This window comes from Bufo gargarizans, chromosome 4, assembly GCF_014858855.1.
Source record: "Bufo gargarizans isolate SCDJY-AF-19 chromosome 4, ASM1485885v1, whole genome shotgun sequence".
Taxonomy (NCBI): Eukaryota; Metazoa; Chordata; class Amphibia; order Anura; family Bufonidae; genus Bufo; species Bufo gargarizans.
The window spans coordinates 70,345,030-70,367,379 of NC_058083.1; the positions used below are offsets into that span (position 1 = coordinate 70,345,030).

The following is a 22,350-nucleotide window of genomic DNA, read 5'->3' on the forward strand; positions in this document are numbered from 1 at the left end:
GTATCTCTTATTTTATTTGTTTTATCCTACTCAGAGAACTTTTTAACAAATTTCCCCCCTGGACCACCACTTAAAGGGGATGTTTTATGCCAAGCACACATGTACTGTTCTTCTCCCCGCGCTCAGTCCTGTATTATAAAGCTGTTACAGATGACTATCGATCTGGTTTTAGACTCTGGCGTTGTTCTCTACATTATTCTATTTCGTTGTTCTTACAGAAAATCGTCAATTTTCCGCTCTACAATGTTGACGACGTGCTTGGATCAATTTATTCTTTCATTCCTCAGCTTTCCGGCTGTAAGATCTCTGGAGTTCACACAATGGGGGCTCGGTTTGCCAGCAGGAGAAGACGTACAGCCTTGCGTACCAGAGATCTGCACAGATGCTTAACAAAGCTGAAAGGTTCTGTAAAAAAAGCAGCCGGCAAATTATCTCATTTCTCATGTGTAGATTCCAAGGGGATTTGGAGAAACACTTCCCACAACCACAAAATGACTGATAATTGGCAATGTCAGCAAGGAGCCACCGGCCTTTCCTGCACCACCAATGGCGATGTGGGCTGAAGACCCCGAACAGCTGTTTTCTCATAAGACTCAGCCTCCGCAGTGGTCTCTGTCCTGTCCTTGATCCTACCATTACATTATCGCGGGGATGAAACCTAGAGTACGACACTTACAAAACCGAGCAGCTAATATCCATCATATCTAACTGGCTCTGGAGGACCTCAGACCTGGAGACAGACGAGAAGCAGTGGTCTTGAGGACAAATGTTTTAATGAGCTCCCGGTCAGTCAATACGACTGAAATACAGTTGGGCCTTAGGCTACTTTCACACTCGCGTTTTGGCTTTCCGTTTCTGAGATCGGTCCAAAACTGATCAGTTTTGCCCTAATGCATTCTGAATGGATAAGGATCCGCTCAGAATGCATCAGTTTGCATCTGCTCCATCTCCATTCCGCTCTGGAACCTGACACCAAAATGCTAACTGCAGCGTTTTGCTGTCTGCCTGACGAAACGGCGCCAAATGTTTTCTCTGACCCAATCTGGCACAATAGAAAACGGATCCGTCTCCCATTGACCTTCAATGGAGTTCATGACGGATCCGTCTTGGCTATGTTACAGATAATACAAACGGATCGGTGCATGACTGATGCATGCAGTTGTATTATTGTAACGGATCCGGTTTTTTTTGCAGATCCATGATGGATCCGCCCAAAACGCCAGTGTGAAAGTAGCCTTAGTCCACGGCTCACAACACAAAACTACATAATGCATAGCAAAAGAGAACGCTCTAGGTCATCCAGACATCATAAAGGAAGGAGCTCCTGCCGAGATCACACTCTATGAACCACAGATACTAATAGGCACTGGCTCTCATTCTGGCGGACTCGGGCTGTCCATGTGATATATTTATCTTACTGTTCACCATGTCATTCTACGTTTCTTCTCATTTCTCCTATACAAAAGATCACCTGCTTCCTGAGGTTCCTGGGAGCTGAACCTGCAGCAAGTTCTCAGGTTAGGCTCTGTTCACACCTGCGTTGAAAGCTCTGTTGCAGATTTCAACATATTTGATGGGAAGACGCAGCAGAACGCAGCTTGGAAAACTATTCTTGAGGGACATGATGGACCTCATTATTAAGCTAATGGGTTCTGCTGGTAGCTGCTGGTGTCCACTGGCGAAGGCTTTGGCCCTCCATTACGGTTTCTATTTACGAAAACCCCAACACAAATGTGAAGAGCCTTAAAGGGGTATTCCAATTATATCACGATATGCCATCATCCACAGGATAGGACATTAATTCATTCTCACCGATCGAACAGTAAGACAATCTGCTCCATTGATTTCGGTAGGAGGACCCTGTTCTCACGACCAGTGGGGGCTCCCAGCAGTCAGACCCCCACAGTCTAACAGTTCTCTCCTATCCTGTGGATAGGGGATACCGTGAAATAACTGGAATACCCCTTTAAAAGGATGGTCTGGGAGGAGAATCACCTTTGTGGAATCACCAGTGAGTATAGGTCCTAAAATCATCTTCCATTAACTTGTTATAAAGTCTGGCAGGGTTTGGCCACGTTTCCTGATGCAGGAGTGAATCATAAAAGGAGAGAGAGTATTAGGGACGTATACGACTTCTGCGCTTTTTAATTCACTCCTGGTTTTGGTTTCCAAAACTGAATGAAGAAACCTGAACATGTGGCCGTACCCTTTGGTTACTTTTTTTCGTAACCGTTTCTGAGACAACTGTGCGACAACCAATATGACACTCGTTACAATTCCTTTAAGGGTTGTCACTCAGCTTTCCAGGAACCCTTTGGAGCAATACCTTGAAGTTAAAGGGGTAGTATCGTCTCACAACCAACGCCGCCTATGTCAGATAGATTGGGGTCCCACACTTGGCACATGCACCAATCTCTACAAAGGCGCCCCTAAAGCGAAGGACAGCGCACCAGCATGTGCGATGAGATCTCCATTCACTTCTTTTTCTGAAACTCCCTCAGAAGTGATTGGAGAGTGCACCTCACAAGCGTGGACAGTGGAACTTCCATAGAAGGGAACGGAGGGCAGTTACACATGGGCGGCTGCTCTCCGCTCACTTCAGGGTCCTGTTCTGGAGATAGGTGCGGGTCCCAGAGGTGAGGTCCCTTGCGATATAACACCAATGTCTCAGATGAGACAACTCCTTTAAAGCAATGGTCCAGGTCAGGAGGGGGACACTATAGCACAAATAAAAGGGTGAATTTGCCATTTGAGAAAGATGAGCAATGGTGGTCACTCAGCTTTCCCAGAAAGAGATATAACTACAGTGTTCAATGTTGGTTATGAAACATAAGAAGACATCTTAAAAGGGTTATCCCATGATTAATGTACAAAATGAAAATCAGCCATCATATAGTACATGACAATCTCTTTCTACCAAAGCTAGAACCAGCCCTGCACCTCACGTGGATCCAGAGATCTCAACATTCATTGCTCTGCTCGATTTATATCAAGTTGGTAGCTCAAGGGGAGTGTATTTTCTGCTACAGCTCAGGGGGCGTGTCCATGTTCTCCCTATCACAGCTCAGGGGGCGTGTCCATGATCTCCCTATAACAGCTCAGAAGGCAGTTGAAGGATGAAACTGAGCATGTGCGGCCTTCTCAGTGAGCAGGACAAAGAAATAAGAAAAAGAGCAAACAGCAGGTGGTGCTGTACAGATACATTTTATTGAATAACTATGGCTATGCAAAATTTTTAATTACACGCAATTACAAAAGTATTCAGATCCAGGTGCTGGTTTGAAAACTGTAAACTATTTTTTGTGAGACAACCTCTTTAAGGGCTATTTATTTACTAAGGATTTAATGCATGTATTGCCCCAGCGCTCGCTCCCCGCTCACGCACACTCCTCATCTTGCTTACTCAGGTAAATATGTAGCTTTTAGCATCAACAAATGCACTTCACAACAGTAAATGGGTTTCAGACGTATTTCAGCAAGCGCCCACGTCCCTCCTGTCTGCTTCACCGCAGGAATCTAGCGCTGGGCAGTCAATCGGATGTAAATTACTGTTTGCACCTGTCAGGGACTACCCGGCTTGCCAATTACAACAAACCAAACAAGACCGGCCAGGGATCAGAGGCAGCACCACAGGGATGAGGGCTTTATAGCCGTAACTTGGCCGGAGCTGCAACAACACAGACAGGTCTGAATTACTTTAACCGTGTAGTGAGGGACGTGAAGTGAGAATGAATCTTACGATATTATAGTGGTGCCTTATTATGAAAGAAACGGATATAACACCTACTGGAAAACACACGCAATAATGCACAAGGAAAAATGCAACTTGTGTGATATTTTGCTTGAGGCTCCTTTGACCACCTCTAATTGAAATGCAAAAAAAAAAAAAAATATCAAGCACATTTCATTTTAGATAGTGGTAGGTTGTGGTGGCTCACTAGCAAGTAGTTAAGGTATGGTGCTGCAAGCTCATATAGAGGGAATCACCCCACCCTCTCTTAAAAGGCAAATGTAGTAATAGAGTAATGGGCGAGCACTCATACACTTGGCAACCAGATTGACATGTGCAGAAAATATTTATTAAATCCCCATAAAATACAAGTAATAAAATTTATAAGAACAATGTAGCAATAATATACAACATTACAGTCACATATATTATGGTAGATATGATTGACACTATATTCATATGACTCAATAGTGTCGATAAATTCAATAATATATATCACACCAAAAAACTTCAAGTATATGCTGTTATTTGGGAAGAGGGGGTATTATCTTCTAGCACTCTATCCCAATTTGGAAAACTGAATGTCACTGAAAATGTTGTAGGTGTATTCACTGGGAGTGCAACATGTTCATAAAGTGTCCACAGGAATCCTGATCATGTGAAAAGTCTCTTATAGCATATCCTTTCAAAGTCGATATGAGCTTTGAATTGAAGAAAACTTTAAATCGATATTTGGCTTACCGTCTGCTGTCTCCCTATTGCTTCAATGGAGCTTTAAATATTTGCCGGCTTATTCAGTCGCTCCATATAGCAAGCTGGTTTAAATTTCGCGGGAGTTCCAAAGATCGCAGGAGTTGCCACTCTGTTCCGCAATTTCCTTTGGTGCAGCTTTCGACGATAAGAATAGTTAATCCTTTACTGTAGAAATTTTCTTCTGTATGGCCATACAGTATTATCGGAGGGTTTTCAATGCAGGTACATCACTTGTTTCACCATACGCGTTACGGGTAGATTCACTCTCCCTTCCTCAGTGGTCAAGTGTCTGCCTGCTCTGCCTCCATTTTTATCCATTCCTTTAATTGCTTCCCAAATCTCGGACACCTGTTGTTCATGTTATTCCCAGTTGGCCAAGGAATCCTCCCACATAATCAGGGGATAATTCCATACAGCCTTAACATATATATTTTTTTTCTCCCTCCTTTCTTGCAGTTGTGCCAATGGGTTTTAATAATTTTCTGAATCTTTCTATAATTCTCATTAAATGGAAGAACAACTCTCATGGCTTCTTTATTTTGTGTTTTATCTTTCTCATTATCCATCTCATTTTGGATGAGATGGATAATGAGAAAGATAAAACACAAAATAAAGAAGCCATGAGAGTTGTTCTTCCATTTAATGAGAATTATAGAAAGATTCAGAAAATTATTAAAACCCATTGGCACCATGTGTTGAATGACAAAATTGTGGGACACTTACTCCCGACTGTTCCAAAGATTACCTTTACTAGGGCACCCAATCTAGGTATCAAGGTGGCCCCTACCGTAAAACCGTGGAAACAGAATAAGTTGAGTTTTTCAGGAACTTGGCTGAGTTTGAAGGGTTTTTATAAATGTGGAAGGTGTATGGGTTGTAGAATGAATAAAAAACCCCGCCTGACGACTAATGTCCCCTCGACTCAGAACAATTTTAATTGGGAGATAGAAGATTGTATTACATGTGACTCCAGTGGAGTTATCTACCTTCTCCAGTGCCCCTGTAACAGACAATATATAGGACGCACTAAGAGGCCATTCAAAAAAAGACTGGCCGAACATATTGCCAACATCAGGAAGGGTTATGATAAACATTCTCTATCTAAACATTATAAAGAGATGCATAATCAGGATCCATCGAGCCTGGTGTTTACGGCACTGGAGAGGGTGGAGAAACACTGGAGAGGAGGTGATTTTATCAGACAAATGTCTAGGATAGAATCCAGACGCATTTATGAATTTGGATCTCTACAACCGAAAGGCCTTAATTCGGAGTTGGAAATTTTGGATTTATGTAGGTTGGGCGTCTCGTGGTCGACGGCACGTCGCATGCTAGGCCGTCTATCGGCGCTGCGACGTGTACTTGGCTCCGAGATACCCACCCTTCTTTCTCTATCAAATCCGAATAATTGTATCAAACTCTAGGATTCCTATGAAACTTTCACGATTCCTCACATTATTATTGTTTTACATTGTTATATTGATATTTTAATCTTGAAAATCTGTTTAATAATATTTTATTATATAAAAAGTCATTTTAGAAGTGTTAGAAATCAGATATCAAGTTTATATTTCACACAATAATCTATCACACCAATTGGGACATCTGGGCCAAAAAACGCATGTGTCCCCAAAAAAACGCACAAAAAACGCATGGAAACTGCAAGAAAGAGGGAGAAAAAAATAAAAATGTCAAGGCTGTATGGAATTATCCCCTGATTATGTGGGAGGATTCCCTGGCCAACTGAGAATAACATGAACAACAGGTGTCCGAGATTTGGGAAGCAATTAAAGGAATGGATAAAAATGGAGGCAGAGCAGGCAGACACTTGACCACTGAGGAAGGGAGAGTGAATCTACCCGTAACGCGTATGGTGAAACAAGTGATGTACCTGCATTGAAAAGCCTCCGATAATACTGTATGGCCATACAGAAGAAAATTTCTACAGTAAAGGATTAACTATTCTTATCGTCGAAAGCTGCACCAAAGGAAATTGCGGAACAGAGTGGCAACTCCTGCGATCTTTGGAACTCCCGCGAAATTTAAACCAGCTTGCTATATGGAGCGACTGAATAAGCCGGCAAATATTTAAAGCTCCATTGAAGCAATAGGGAGACAGCAGACGGTAAACCAAATATCGATTTAAAGTTTTCTTCAATTCAAAGCTCATATCGACTTTAAAAGGATATGCTATAAGAGACTTTTCACATGATCAGGATTCCTGTGGACACTTTATGAACATGTTGCGCTCCCAGTGAATACACCTACAACATTTTCAGTGACATTCAGTTTTCCAAATTGGGATAGAGTGCTAGAAGATAATACCCCCTCTTCCCAAATAACAGCATATACTTGAACCTTTTTGGTGTGATATACATTATTGAATTTATCGACACTATTGAGTCATATGAATATAGTGTCAATCATATCTACCATAATATATGTGACTGTAATGTTGTATATTATTGCTACATTGTTCTTATAAATTTTATTACTTGTATTTTATGGGGATTTAATAAATATTTTCTGCACATGTCAATCTAGTTGCCAAGTGTATGAGTGCTCGCCCATTACTCTATTACTACATTTCATTTTATTTCATCCAGTAGCACAAAAAGCGACATTTCTGGGGTTTATTAGTCAGAGCAGTAGTTTGTGCTCCAGAGCTGTAGTTCCTTCTAGGAAATGCAATTACTGTCAATCATTTTGGAGGCTGTAGGCAACTGTCACCAAGCATGCCTTAAAGAGGAGCTGTCCCCTCTCCTGACAGGTCTGTTTTAGTAACTACTTGCATCCTTGTATAATGATTCCGGAGCATCTATTCTTTTGACTCTGAAGTGCCATTCCTTTACTATTCCTGCTAGAAGTTATGAATGAATTGCCAGCAGTTTGCAATGAAGGTCTGTATGGGTGTTACCAGTTTGGAGGGTGTCCCTGCACAGTCTGACATTATCCAATCAGTTCTGCCAGTGTCAGACTATACAGGGACCCCCCCCCCCCCCCCCCCAACTGGTAACACCCAGTTGGACCTTCATGGCAAACTGCTGGCAATTCCTTCATAACTTCCAACAGGAATAATAAAAGAATGGCACATCATAGAGTCCTAAGAATAGATGCTCCAGAATGGTTATGATATGGGGGATACAAGTAGTTACTAGTACAAACGTGTCAGGAGCTGTGTCCTGTTTAAAGGGTTTTTCTAGCTTAGACATATTTGGATCTCACCTATCTCCAGAAAGGGGAGGGGGGTCTCCCAACTTCCATCCTGCGAGTAGAGAGGAGGTTGTGCAGGTCAGCTCTCTCCATTCACTTCCATGGGAGTGCGGTCCAGCAAGCAGAGCATACTTGCTGGACTGTTTTCGGAACTTCCATAGAAATGAATGGTAATGGCTGCCCGAGGATCTGTTCATAAATGGATCTGACACGGATATGAACAAAAGCTATATGTATTATCTCTGTAATATATGATTACTGTAAATCACAGGCAATAACAATTTTTTGAGCAATTCTTCAGCCGCCTTTCAGTCTTCCAGACATAAAATGAAATATCCCACTTCCAGCCACTCGTTATATTTGTGATCGCTTTACGAGCTGAATGGGACAAAGAGAAGCCGCGGTCGAGCTTGCGCATGCCGTGTTATTTTTGTGAACCCTGCAGAGCGCCAGTCTACACATTTACAAAGCTGCACATGTCAAGCGAATGAAAGCCAGGCTGTCCATGTTCATTACTGGAAGCAGCACCCCTCCGCTTTATTACTGCGTGTGTGTGAGTAAGCGGTGGCACAATTCCAGCAAGCGAGACGAGCGGGTGCAGGCATCTATATGTGTAATGGCACCAGGCTGCATACAGACACAGAGCTGCTCGCTGATGTCTATTCATGGAATTTATAGTAGAAGACACAATTTGCATAACATAATAAAAATCCAGTTGGATGTATGAAATCTATACATTTACACATTTTTTTTGACACTAGTCCAGAGCCAATGGCAATAGGTAATTTAGAGGTCCAAAAAATGATATAAATTAAATCTTAAAAATTAGGTTTCTACTGCAGAATTTGGGTTGCACAAATTCAAAATTCCACTAAAAAGTAAAGAAACCTCATTCACAAACATAAGGCCAAGTTCACATCCAGCAGATACAATGCCTTTTCTAGGCCTGTGATGTCGCTTGCGTTGGTCACATGGCCTATGTTTAGCTCAGTACTATTCAAGTCAATGGGATTGAGCTGCAATACCAAGTACATCCACTATACAACATATGGCGCTGTGCTTGGTACACAACGAAGCACAGTGGTGGCCCCTTCATACAGCTGATCGGCAGGAGGACCCTCACTAATCTCATACTGAGGACTTTGGGCTCATGCACACGACCGTGTGTATTTTGTGGTCTGCAAAACACGGATCCGCAAAAAAATATGAATGACGTCCGTGTGCATTTCGTATTTTGCGGGAAATGGAACAGCTGTCCCCTAATTGAACAGTCCTATCCTTGTCCGTAATGCAGACAATAATCGAACAGGATTTTTTTTTTTTTTTTGTGGAATTAATATTTGAATCCTGGAAAAGCCCTTTAAATTCTATGCTGAAAATACAAAGGGCACATGTATCCCACTGAAATGAATGGTGGAAAAACTGAACAAAACAAGGGTCCATTCACACATCCGTGTGTGTTTTGCGGATCTGCAAAACAAGGACACCGGCAATGTGCATTCCGCATTTTGCAGACCGCACATCGCCGGCACTAAAATAGAACATGCCTGATCTTTTCCATAATTGCGGACAAGAATAGGACATGTTCTATTTTTTTCGAAAACAGAAATGCAGACCAGGAAGTGCGGATCCGCATTTCCGGATCCGGGCAGCACTTCGTGCAGCCCCATAGAAATGAATGGGTCTGCAATTCCGTTCCGCAAAATGAGGAACAGAATTGCGGAGGTGTGAATGGACCCTAGTGACAGGTCCAGATCCACAGATCAGTATATACAACATTAAACCAATTACAGAATCTACACTTGAAACACACTAGACATAAAAGAAAACATCCGTCTTACCAGATTTTTAAAAAGTGCAGTGAGTTCCTTGGTGAAGACGGAGAATTTCAAGAAGGCCGTTCCTAAATCTGGGTCATCTCTGCATACACAGCTAGTTCCAAATTTATCCAGTGCTTGGGTATACTGCTCTTCATTCTCTACGTGGGCTTTAAAGAGAAAGCAAAAAGTATTAACCGAGCAGTTCCTTATAGCGTAGTTATGAACAGTACAAAAAAAGATAACAAAAACTAGAAAAAATTTAGTTTACACCTTTTGGTATATACATTTCAATCAACAGAGCATGCCCAGAGCTCTATCTCCTTCATATCTTCCTTAAAGTGGTTGTCCAGGATTTAGTTTTATAAGAAATGTATACTTACCTGTTCCTCAACTCTCCGTGGATGTCTTTACTGGACTTCCTATCCATGTGGAGGTTGACAGATGGGGACTGGGTCTCGTGCCCCACTGCAGTGATGACTGGCCTCAACGATGACATGTCCCCAAGCAGCACTGCTGGATCAGGTGCCGCTTGGAGACACATCACTGCTGTGGCCAATCATTGGCTGCAGCGGCGCATGCGACCCTGTCCATGTGGACGTTGACAGATAGGGACTGGAAGTAAAATGCAGAGTGGCAGTAAATGCAGAGTGGCAGGGAGCCGGTAAGTACAGATTTCTTCACAGGTATCCTGGACAACCCCTTTAAACACTGATGATTGAAATTGTTAAAGGGGTTCTCCATTTAGTGCAATCATTTTCTGTTAGAAGAGTGTCAAGCAAAAATAATAATAAGATCACAGGGTATTCTGGTGCTGGGACCCCCAACAATGAACTGTAATAGTTGCAGGAAGCCAAGAGCAAGGCTCAATTCCCCTACCGCACCTCCACAGGGGAAATGAAGCATTACACAGGGCCCACTGTAATCCATAGGTACTCTGCACTATGCACAAACCTGCTGGGTCCTCCAGAGCAAGAGGCACTCTCCATGCAGGCTGAGTGTATTGATCAGGGATCCAGTCTATTAACACCCTAGTAGAGTATTTAAAAAGGTGTTTTCTAAGCCAGAGAACCCCTTTAATTTCCCTGCACACATCCATAGACCTCAAGATCTCAATAAATGTAAAATTATGAATGCATGAGCAGCATGAGTGCCCAGCAGCCATATTATTGAATACACAGCATCATCCCATTTTTTTTTGGGGTGACTGTTGCATCACAGTCGCATTATGGCGCTTTGCTACACCACAGAAATACATTATATAAAATGTCTCCATGTACCAGTACTCTTAAAGGGCATCTGTCAGCAGATTTGTGCCTATGACACTGGCTGACCTGTTACATGTGCGCTTGGCAGCTGAAGACATCTGTGTTTGGTCCCATGTTCATATGTGCCTGCAGTGCTGAGAAAAGTGATGTTTTACTATATGCAAATGAGCATCTAGGAGCAACGGGGGCGTTACCATTACACCTAGAGGCTCTGCTCTCTCTGGTCCTCTGCACTTTGATTGACAGAGCTAAATGTGATTACATTTACACTGCCTGGTGCTGTCAAAGTGCAGAAGTCGCAGCAGAAAATAGCTAAGCCTCTAGGAGTAACGGCAACACCCCTATTGCTCCTAGAGGCTCATTTGCATATATTAAAAAGTCATATTTCTCAGCAATGCAGACACATATGAACATGGGACCAACACAGATGACTTCAGCTGCCAAGCGCACATGTAACAGGTCAGCCAGTGTCATAGGGACAGCTCTGCTGACAGATGCCCTGTAAGCTGCTGACAGATGCTGGGAGGCAGCTTGCTGCAGCAGAAACAGCAGCTCGCCCAGGACACCTTCATTTTTATTATATGACAACCCAACCATTGCAACGTGGCGAATATTTATATAAAAGGCAAAGACACAATGCACCAAGGGTAAATCAATAAACTCCTAAAGGTCAGTGAACAGTATACTCTGTGACCTGTATATAGAAATTAGGTGGTATACGCCAAGACGTAACAACGAAAGCCGGCATCTCCACCAGACGTGCCGTAAAGTCTCTACATAACACTGACTGACAACCAGACTCCTGAACCATAATTTGTACTTTATGGCAGAGACAGAAAATCACTTACAAGAATGAGTGAAAAAAAAGCACCCGCTTCTTCAATCAAATCTGCTCTCAAGATCAGAGAGGACTGAAATAACTGATTTTCCATCTCCCAGGAGGCAAACATGAATACATTTCCATAGAGCACATTTTATTTTACAGGAAAGAGAAGATTAATGTTCAAAGTTATCAAGACCTCAACATTTTGAAGATTTTTTTTATATAATAATAGGTAGGTACTAGGTAGACACAGAGCAGGAGAAAAAGGGGCAATTGCAGACACTCCACCACCCCAGTCTATGGTGGCATCATTTAGGAACTACAGTATATAGAATTACTCTGTAAGCACTATATAGCAATATCTATCAGGGGAGCATCCGACTCCTGGCACCCCTGACGGTCAGCTGTGTGCAGGGGCTGCGGCGCTTGGATGAGTGCCGCAGCGTCTTCATACCGTACCCAATTGTATAGTGCCTGTGCTCGGTATTGCAGCTCAATCACTTGAATGGGACCCAGCAGCAGAAGGGTCATTTAACCAATGCACGCAACGTTACTGACCAAGGAAGAGGATGCAGTTCTTCCCCAAGCACCGCTGCCCCTTTCAACAGCTGATCGACGAGGGTGCCAGGAGTCAGACCTAGAGATGAGCGAATCAACTGATACGAAATATGTTATTAAGCAGGATTCTGCACCTGCAATAGCTGACAACCCCCCCCCCCCCCTTTCCCCCACCGTATCAATAACAGGACCAGACATTTTTCCTGGCCTTGACAATCTTGCGCCGGCGCTGCTACTCCGAGTAGCAGCACAAGCGTAGAGGTTCTGCTACCGCTACTGGATATGTCACTATATGTCCAGGTAGCAGTGCATGAATTGCTGCCGCCTCTGTGCTTGTGCTGCTACTCGGAGCAGTGGCCGAGGTGGACTCAAGCCGGACCCGCACTGATCAGATATTGTTGAACTCTATCCTATGGACCGCTTGCAGTAGCACCGCAGCCTTCTCGCAGCTTTCTCTAGGCCATGTTATGTCATGTTCATCGGTCACATGGCTTAGGAGCAGCTAAGCCTCATTGAAGTGAATGGTGCTGAGCTGCAATACCATGCACAGCCGCATTACACGGCGCCGTGCTTGGTAAACTGAGAGAAGGCCGCGGTGCTTCTGCAAGCTCTGGTGTTCTTGGAAATGGACCCCACCAATCAGATACGGGTGACCTATCCAGAGGATAAGTGATCAGTAGAAAACTCCCAGAAAACCCCTTTAAAGTTGCTGACCCCTTGTCCAAGGTAGGCACATTGGGGGTCATTTATGATGCTGAAATACGCCTACAGTTAGTTGCGCCTCAATCTGCAACTTTTCCCCGCTAACGCAAGGTCTAAAAAAAATTTAAAAAAGAAAGCAAGAAAGAAAGTGGGCTTGGCATGTGCCCGCAGGCCTGTCTCATTTGCCATTTTCTATGCGCGTTTCAGACGTAGAAAAAGGTCTAAATGTGAGACAGCCCAGAAGCTAGTTTACATTTAGAAGCGGCTGAGAATCCGATGAAGTTATGAAGGGGCCGACGCATCTTCATAACACCAGCGGATCCACCGCCAGCGCAGGGGTTTAAGACCGAAGTCTATAACGTCAGTCCTAACAAATGACCCCTATTATCTTGCTATGTATTTAGTTTGGCATGGTTTATAACCTAGATCACGTGTCTACTCATTCTGATCAATTGTGTTTAAAACATACAGTGACATGTAAAAATAGAGACGACGACATGTTTTTTGTTATGATTAAAAAAGAGGGTGCTACTATCTCACCCCTGCTACAGTAATATAACTATCGATTGTGGAATTGAACCAATAATTATAAAGTACCGTAAGAGCTCAATTGTACTCTGTAAGGGCTAGGGTTGTTGCGGGTATCGAAATTTCGATACCCAATCGATACTTTTGTCCCGGTATCGATACGATACCGGGATTTCCGTTTTTTCGATACTGGGCTGCGCTTCTGCGCAGTCTAGTATCTCTGAACATGAGCGCGCTGCTATCAGCGCGCTCATGTTCTCTCTCAGCAGCACGGGGAGAAGGAAGCTGTCCTCCCTCCCCCTGTGCTGCTGCCGCTGCCACCAATGAGAAGAGAGGCGCGGAGGAGGGGCGGGCGCACTGCGCCACCAATGATAGGATTATTTCCACACAGAGCGGCGCCCAGCGATGTCCCAGCACTCACCATTAGTCCTGGGCGCCGCTCCGTTCGCCTGCAGTGCCCCATTACTGTCTCCTCTCCTGCTCCACATGCTGCTGATTACTATCGGAGCGATGGGAGGAGACATCAGCTTCACTTGTGGGCGTTCCTTCTCCCTGCGCTGCGATTGGACAGCGCTACAGCCAGGGAGAAGGAACGCCCACTAGTGAATCTGATGTCTCCTCCCATCGCTCCGATAGTAATCAGCAGCATGTGGAGCAGGAGAGGAGACAGTAATGGAGCACTGCAGGCGAACGGAGCGGCGCCCAGGACTAATGGTGAGTGCTGAGACATTGCTGGGCGCCGCTCTGTGTGGCCTGATAGTGAAAGTCTGGACTCATATACAGTAGTCAGTCTTTAACACATACAGGAGGCGGGTGCCGGCAGCAGAATCGCATTGCCGGCACCCTGCCCCTGACAGGGAGCTGCGATCAGCGGCAGTTAACTGCCGCTGATCTGCCAGTACCCGCCTCCTGTATAAAGGGGTAATTATCATTGGTGGTGCAGTGTGCCCCCCCCCCCCTCAACCCCCCCCCATCCCATTAAAATCATTGGTGGCACAGTGCGCCGGCCCCTCTCAACCCCCCAGTATTAAAATCATTGGTGGCAGTGGCCACAGGGACCTCTCCCCTCCCCCTCATTGGTGGTGCAGTGGCAGCTTCTGATCGAGCCCCAGCTGCAGGACGCTACAGAAGCCCTGGTTGCCATGGTAACATCCCTGATGCTGTGTGCACAAAGCACAGAGCAGCAGGGACAGTGTGGAGTCCTATTCACCCTGATAGAGATCTATCAGGCTGAATAGGAAAAGGGATGAAAGATCCCAGGTTCTAGCCCCTAAGGGGGAAATAGTTATTAAATAAAAAGTGTAAAAAAATAAATAAAAAAAAACACTAAAATATGAAGTATAAATCACCCCCTTTTCCCAATTTCACATATAAAATATATAAATAATAAACATATTACATCGCCACGTCAGAAAAGTCCAAACTATTAAAATATATTAAAAAAATCTAGGTGGTGAATGCCGGAACAGAAAAAATAAAATAAAAACTGCGCGATTCGCCATTTTTAAAAATTAGGAATGCACGTGGCTTTGTTTATTTTTTTCGCGTGGTATCGAATATCGCAATACTTTTTCATGGTATCGAAACCGAATCAAAAAATTGGTATCGCAACAACTCTAGTAAGGGCAGACTGAAAACTTTCCCGCTGATCTGCACCAAGTGTCACAAGTAATTGATTTTTGAATGGGGTTCAGTTCAGATCTTGATTGGAGATGGTCTTTACGTCTTAGGCTGCTTTCACACTTGTGTTCGGAGCGGATCCGTCTGGTGTCTGCACAGACGGATCCGCTCCTATAATGCAGACGATGGTATCCGTTCAGAACGGATCCGTCTGCATTATATTTCAGAAAAAATTCTAAGTGTGAAAGTTAGTCAGACGGATCCGTCCAGACTTTACATTGAAAGTCAATGGGGGACGGATCCCTTTGAAATTGAGCCATATAGTGTCAACTTCAAACGGATCCGTCCCCATTGACTTACATTGTAAGTCTGGACGGATCCGTTTGGCTCCGCACAGCCAGGCGGACACCCAAACGCTGCAAGCTGCGTTCGGGTGTCCACCTGATGAGCGGAGGACAAACGGTGCCAGACTGATGCATTCTGAGCGGATCCGCATCCACTCAGAATGCATTGGGGCTGTACGGATCCGTTCGGGGCCGCTTGTGAGAGCCTTCAAACGGAACTCGCAAGCGGAGCCCCGAACGCTAGTGTGAAAGTAGCCTTAGTTATTTCAGGCTGCCCTGTTTCTGCCTCCTGGGTGGTTTGTAGCTGACAAAATGCTGAAAAGTGTCCATAGATGATAAATGTTAGGCCTCATGCACACGGACGTTTTTTTTCACGGTCCGCAAAACAGGGTTCCGTTGGTCCGTGATCCGTGACCGTTTTTCCGTCCGTGGGTCTTCCTTGATTTTTGGAGGATCCACGGACATGAAAAAAAAAGTCATTTTGGTGTCCGCCTGGCCGTGCGGAGCCAAACGGATCCGTCCTGAATTACAATGCAATTCAATGGGGACGGATCCGTTTGATGTTGACACAATATGGTGCCATTTCAAACGGATCCGTCCCCATTGACTTTCAATGTAAAGTCTGGAGTTCTGTTATACCATCGGATTGGAGTTTTCTCCAATCCGATGGTATATTTTAACTTGTAGCGTCCCCATCACCATGGGAACGCCTCTATGTTAGAATATACTGTCGGATATGAGCTACATCGTGAAACTCATTTCCGACAGTATATTCTAACACAGAGGCGTTCCCATGGTGATGGAGACGCTTCAGGTTAGAATATACAAAAAAACTGTGTACATGACTGTCCCCTGCTGCCTGGCAGGTGCTGCCAGGCAGCAGGGGGCAGACCCCCCCCCCCCTGTTTTTAACTCATTGGTGGCCAGTGGGCCCCCCCTCCCCTGTTGTTAACTCGTTGGTGGCCAGTGTGCGCACCCCCCTCCCTCCCTCCATCTATTGTAATAATAGCATTGGGGCCAGTGTGCGCGCCCCCCCAACCCCCCCCCCCCTCCCTCTATTGTAATAATAGCATTGGGGCCAGTGTGCGCGCCCCCCCAACCCCCCCCTCCCTCCCTCTATTGTAATAATAGCATTGGGGCCAGTGTGCCCCCCCCCCCCCCCCCCGATCATCGGTGGCAGCGGAGTAGAAGATTCATACTTACCTGGCTGCTGGCTGCTGCGATCTCTGTGTCCGGCCGGGAGCTCCTCCTACTGGTAAGTGACAGGTCTGTGCGGCGCATTGCTGTCACTCGTTGGGGGGGGTGTGCGCACACTGGCCCCAGTGCTATTATTACAATAGAGGGAGGGAGGGGGGGTGCGCACACTGGCCCCAATGTATTAAAACAATAGAGGGAGGGAGGGGGGGGTTGGGGGGGCGCGCGCACACTGGCCCCAATGTATTAAAACAATAGAGGGAGGGAGGGAGGGGGGTGCGCACACTGGCCACCAACGAGTTAACAACAGGGGAGGGGGGGGCCGCACAATGATATTCAAACTGGGGAGGGGGGGGGTCTGCCCCCTGCTGCCTGGCAGCCCTGATCTCTTACAGGGGGATATGATAGTACAATTAACCCCTTCAGGTGCCGCACCTGATGGGGTTAATTGTACTATCATATCCCCCTGTAAGAGATCGGGTGCTGCCAGGCAGCAGGGGGCAGTCTTGTACACAGTTTGTAGTGTATTCTAACTAGAAGCGTCCCATCACCATGGGAACGCCTCTGTGTTAGAATATACTGTCGGATCTGAGTTTTCACGAAGTGAAAACTCAGCTCTGAAAAAGCTTTTATGCAGACGGATCTTCGGATCCGTCTGTATGAAACTAAAACCTACGGCCACGGATCACGGACACGGATGCCAATCTTGTGTGCATCCGTGTTCTTTCACGGACCCATTGACTTGAATGGGCCCGTGAACCGTTGGCCGTGAAAAAAATAGGACAGGTCTTATTTTTTTCACGGCCAGGAAACACGGCTCACGGATGCGGCTGCCAAACGGTGCATTTTCCGATTTTTCCACGGACCCATTGAAAGTCAATGGGTCCGTGAAAAAAAACGGAAAACGGCACAACGGCCACGGATGCACACAACGGTCGTGTGCATGAGGCCTTATTCAGAGGATTCTGCCAAATACCTAATGGCCAGTGCAGCCAGGAAATAGATTAGACGGGACAGGTTTTTCCCTGTCTGATTCCATCTTTCATCCAAAAATAAAAAAAAAATCGGACATCCTAATTGTCAGCCAAATGAGCAGCAGAGAGCCAGCTTACTATTAAAAGGGAATGTGTCATCAGAAAAGACCTATTGTATGAATCACGTTTTAATGTTGAACATTTTTAGATTCCTGATTATTTTTAATTTTACATGTCACTAATATATATATATATATATATATATATATACACACACACACACTCACCTAAAGAATTATTAGGAAACCCATACTAATACGGTGTTGGACCCCCTTTTGCCTTCAGAACTGCCTTAATTCTACGTGGCATTGATTCAACAAGGTGCTGATAGCATTCTTTAGAAATGTTGATATAATAGCATCTTACAGTTGATGGAGATTTGAGGGATGCACATCCAGGGCACGAAGCTCCCGTTCCACCATATCCCAAAGATGCTCTATTGGGTTGAGATCTGGTGACTTTGGTGGCCATTTTAGTACAGTGAACTCATTGTCATGTTCAAGAAACCAATTTGAAATGATTCGAGCTTTGTGACATGGTGCATTATCCTGCTGGAAGTAGCCATCAGAGGATGGGTACATGGTGGTCATGAAGGGACGGACATGGTCAGAAACAATGCTCAGGTAGCCCGTGGCATTTAAACGATGGCCAATTGGCACTAAGGGGCCTAAAGTGTGCCCAGAAAACATCCCCCACACCATTACACCACCACCACCAGCCTGCACAGTGGTAACAAGGCATGATGGATACATGTTCTCATTCTGTTTAGGCCAAATTCGGACTCTACCATTTGAATGTCTCAACAGAAATCGAGACTCATCAGACCAGGCAACATTTTTTCAGTCTTCAACAGTCCAATTTTGGTGAGCTCGTGCAAATTGTAGCCTCTTTTTCCTATTTGTAGTGGAGATGAGTGGTACCCGGTGGGGTCTTCTGCTGTTGTAGCCCATCCGCCCCAAGGTTGTGCGTGTTGTGGTTTCACAAATGCTTTGCTGCATACCTCGGTTGTAACGAGTGGTTATTTCAGTCAACGTTGCTCTTCTATCAGCTTGAACCAGTTGGCCCATTCTCCTCTGACCTCTAGCATCAACAAGGCATTTTCGCCCACAGGACTGCCGCATACTGGATGTTTTTCCCTTTTCTCACCATTCTTTGTAAACCCTAGAAATGGTTGTGCGTGAAAATCCCAGTAACTGAGCAGATTGTGAAATACTCAGATCGGCCCGTCTGGCACCAAAAACCATGCCACGCTCAAAATTGCTTAAATCACCTTTCTTTCCCATTCTGACATTCAGTTTTGAGTTCAGGAGATTGTCTTGACCAGGACCACAACCCTACATGCATTGAAGCAACTGCCATGTGATTGGTTGACTAGATAATCGCATTAATGAGAAATAGAACAGGTGTTCCTAATAATTCTTTAGGTGAGTGTATATATATATATATATATATATATATATTATTATTTTTTCTTTATTGTAAAATGCTTTTTTTTTCACTCTGGTCACTAAGTCTAATAATGTGCTGAGACTTCCTATTCTGTGTGGTACTTTTCATCAGTCATCTCATTATCATCAGGGGTAAGATTACAACTAAATCATCTATATATAGATAACAGAGGGTCCACCATTCACAGTGAAGGTCACGGTTTACCTACTTGCCCTCCCTGCACAATGAATCTGCACAAGGCAGGCAAGAATATCCACATTACTCTCCCAAAAACATCAATGAATATTTCCTGGCTATTGTGTCTATGGACCATGTAGCAGCTGTAAAGCATATCTCTACATGCTGTTTAGGCTGGGTTCACATCACGTTTCTGCCATCCGTTTAACATATACGTTGGGGGGGGATACAAAAGTGTAGCACACCGCGCTTTTCCATCCTGAAGTGTTCAGTAAAAAAAAAACGTATACAATAAAGTTATTATCCAACCCCTATGATGACCCTCCCCCCAATGCCCAGGCCCCTCATATAGGTTATACTTGCCCCACTCCCCGACACCCACGTCCCTTCGGATCCCCACACGGCCATCCAGTGCATCTGTCCATCGCCTGGGATTTGGGGAAGTGGGGAGCCAACAGCAGGCCTCAATAGGTACGAACCTACCTAGCGACACAATAATATAATATATATATATACATACATACATACATACATACACACACAGTTCCACAAGAGCATATTACAGACGTGTGTCTGGATCCGACTGCATATTTACAGACCCAAACTCACAGCAGCATAGGGATCTTTGACATGGCAAGTTCGGGTCTGTTACTCCTTGGTTGGGCCCGGATACATGTCTGTAATATAGACGCACAAATGTGTCCATGATACAGACATGTGAATCTAGTCTGAAAGAGGTTGTTCGTCCCTTGAGAACTTTTCTACAGACCCCCTAGGGTGCAGGCACCCACAGTGGTAATCATACTTATCTGATCCCAGCCGCTAGGTTCCAGCTCCATCATTGCCCTGCCGGCTCTGCAGGTCCTGGTTCAGGTCCAGGTCATCTGGTTTGACACACTCATGTGACCACTGCAGTCAATGACTGGCCTCAGAAGGGACACGTCATTGCTGCAGCAAATCATTGGCTCCAGCTGTCAAACTAGATGTTGACATGGGGAGACCCAAGACCTGCAGAGCGGGCAGGGTAGCAATTGAGCAGGAACCCAGCAGCGGGGATGAGGCAAGTATGTTTACCACCACTAGCCAGGCCATGCTCAGGGGGTCTGTAGAAAAGGTCCCCAGGGGCGAACAACCCCTTTAAGGGAAAGCAATCAATAGAAAAAGCTAACTTTGATTTCATTTTGAACACCTCACATAAGCCTCAAAGGAGGTCAGTCACCTCCGAAATCAGTAAGCATGAAACCATGTAAAGTAGGTGCCAGGGAACATAACTATACCTATCTTGCAAAAACCCGTTTCTCTAATCCTGGGAACAGCTTCTTCTTATTCTTATGCAAATAAGGTTTTCGGTGCATTATGGGTGGGGCCGCTCAGTTCGCTGCACCTGGCATCTCCTGGCATCGCTACCGGCTCTGAAATCTCATAGACTGTCAAACATAAAAGGGGGTGATGGTGATGGATGGTATTATGGCAGAGCCATGGTGCACCACACAGAGTGTCCCCACCTATAGTGCACCACACAGAGTGTCCCCACCTATAGTGCACCACACAGAGTGTCCCCACCTATAGTGCACCACACAGAGTGTCCCCACCTATAGTGCACCACACAGAGTGTCCCCACCTATAGTGCACCACACAGAGTGTCCCCACCTATAGTGCACCACACAGAGTGTCCTCACCTATAGTGCACCACACAGAGTGTCCTCACCTATAGTGCACCACAGAGTGTCTTCACCTATAGTGCACCACACAGAGTGTCCCCACCTATAGTGCACCACACAGAGTGTCCTCACCTATAGTGCACCACACAGAGTGTCCCCACCTATAGTGCACCACACAGAGTGTCCCCACCTATAGTGCACCACACAGAGTGTCCTCACCTATAGTGCACCACACAGAGTGTCCTCACCTATAGTGCACCACAGTGTCCCCACCTATAGTGCACCACACAGTGTCCCCACCTATAGGGCACCACACAGAGAGTGTCCCCCACCTATAGTGCACCACACAGAGTGTCCTCACCTATAGTGCACCACACAGAGTGTCCCCACCTATAGTGCACCACACAGTGTCCTCACCTATAGGGCACCACACAGTGTCCCCACCTATAGTGCACCACACAGAGTGTCCTCACCTATAGTGCACCACACAGTGTCCCCACCTATAGTGCACCACACAGAGTGTCCCCATCCATAGTGCACCACACAGTGTCCTCACCTATAGGGCACCACACAGAGTGTCCCCACCTATAGTGCACCACACAGAGTGTCCTCACCTATAGGGCACCACACAGTGTCCCCACCTATAGTGCACCACACAGAGTGTCCCCACCTATAGTGCACCACACAGTGTCCTCACCTATAGTGCACCACACAGAGTGTCCCCACCTATAGTGCACCACACAGAGTGTCCCCACCTATAGTGCACCACACAGAGTGTCCCCACCTATAGTGCACCACACAGAGTGTCCCCACCTATAGTGCACCACACAGAGTGTCCCCACCTATAGTGCACCACACAGAGTGTCCCCACCTATAGTGCACCACACAGAGTGTCCCCACCTATAGTGCACCACACAGAGTGTCCCCACCTATAGTGCACCACACAGTGTCCTCACCTATAGTGCACCACACAGAGTGTTCTCACCTATAGGGCACCACACAGAGTGTCCCCATCCATAGTGCACCACACAGTGTCCCCATCCATAGTGCACCACAAAGAGTGTCCCCATCCATAGTGCACCACACAGAGTGTCTTCACCTATAGTGCACCACACAGAGTGTCCTCACCTATAGGGCACCACACAGAGTGTCCCCACCTATAGTGCACCACACAGAGAGTCCTCACCTATAGGGCACCACACAGAGTGTCCCCATCCATAGTGCACCACAAAGAGTGTCCCCACCCATAGTGTACCGAAAACCTTATTGGCATAAAAGGAAGCATTTCTCAGAATTAGAAGATCAGATTTTTTGCAAGATAGGTATGGTTATGTTATTCATATCTTGGCTACATGGCAGAATGCTTATGCTAAAACTGATTTTGGAGGCGACAGGCTTCCCTTAAATGAACTTGTGACGAATACCACGCCTCATGCCCACTTGACATCACATACGTCGAGCTCACAAGACGCGGTATGC

The 22,350-nt window shown here is 45.5% G+C and overlaps 1 protein-coding gene across 4 annotated transcripts in view; it reads right to left on the reverse strand.

The window, feature by feature from the left end:
• The window catches only part of ASAP2 (ArfGAP with SH3 domain, ankyrin repeat and PH domain 2), a 192,767-nt gene that overhangs the window by 108,215 nt on the left and 62,202 nt on the right, over nt 1-22,350 (reverse strand). For all 4 annotated transcript variants that reach the window (XM_044292527.1, XM_044292525.1, XM_044292526.1 and 1 more), the window contains exon 3: nt 9,538-9,683. In XM_044292527.1, coding sequence (XP_044148462.1) covers nt 9,538-9,683 — 146 coding nt within the window. The remainder of the gene's footprint in view (nt 1-9,537; nt 9,684-22,350) is intronic.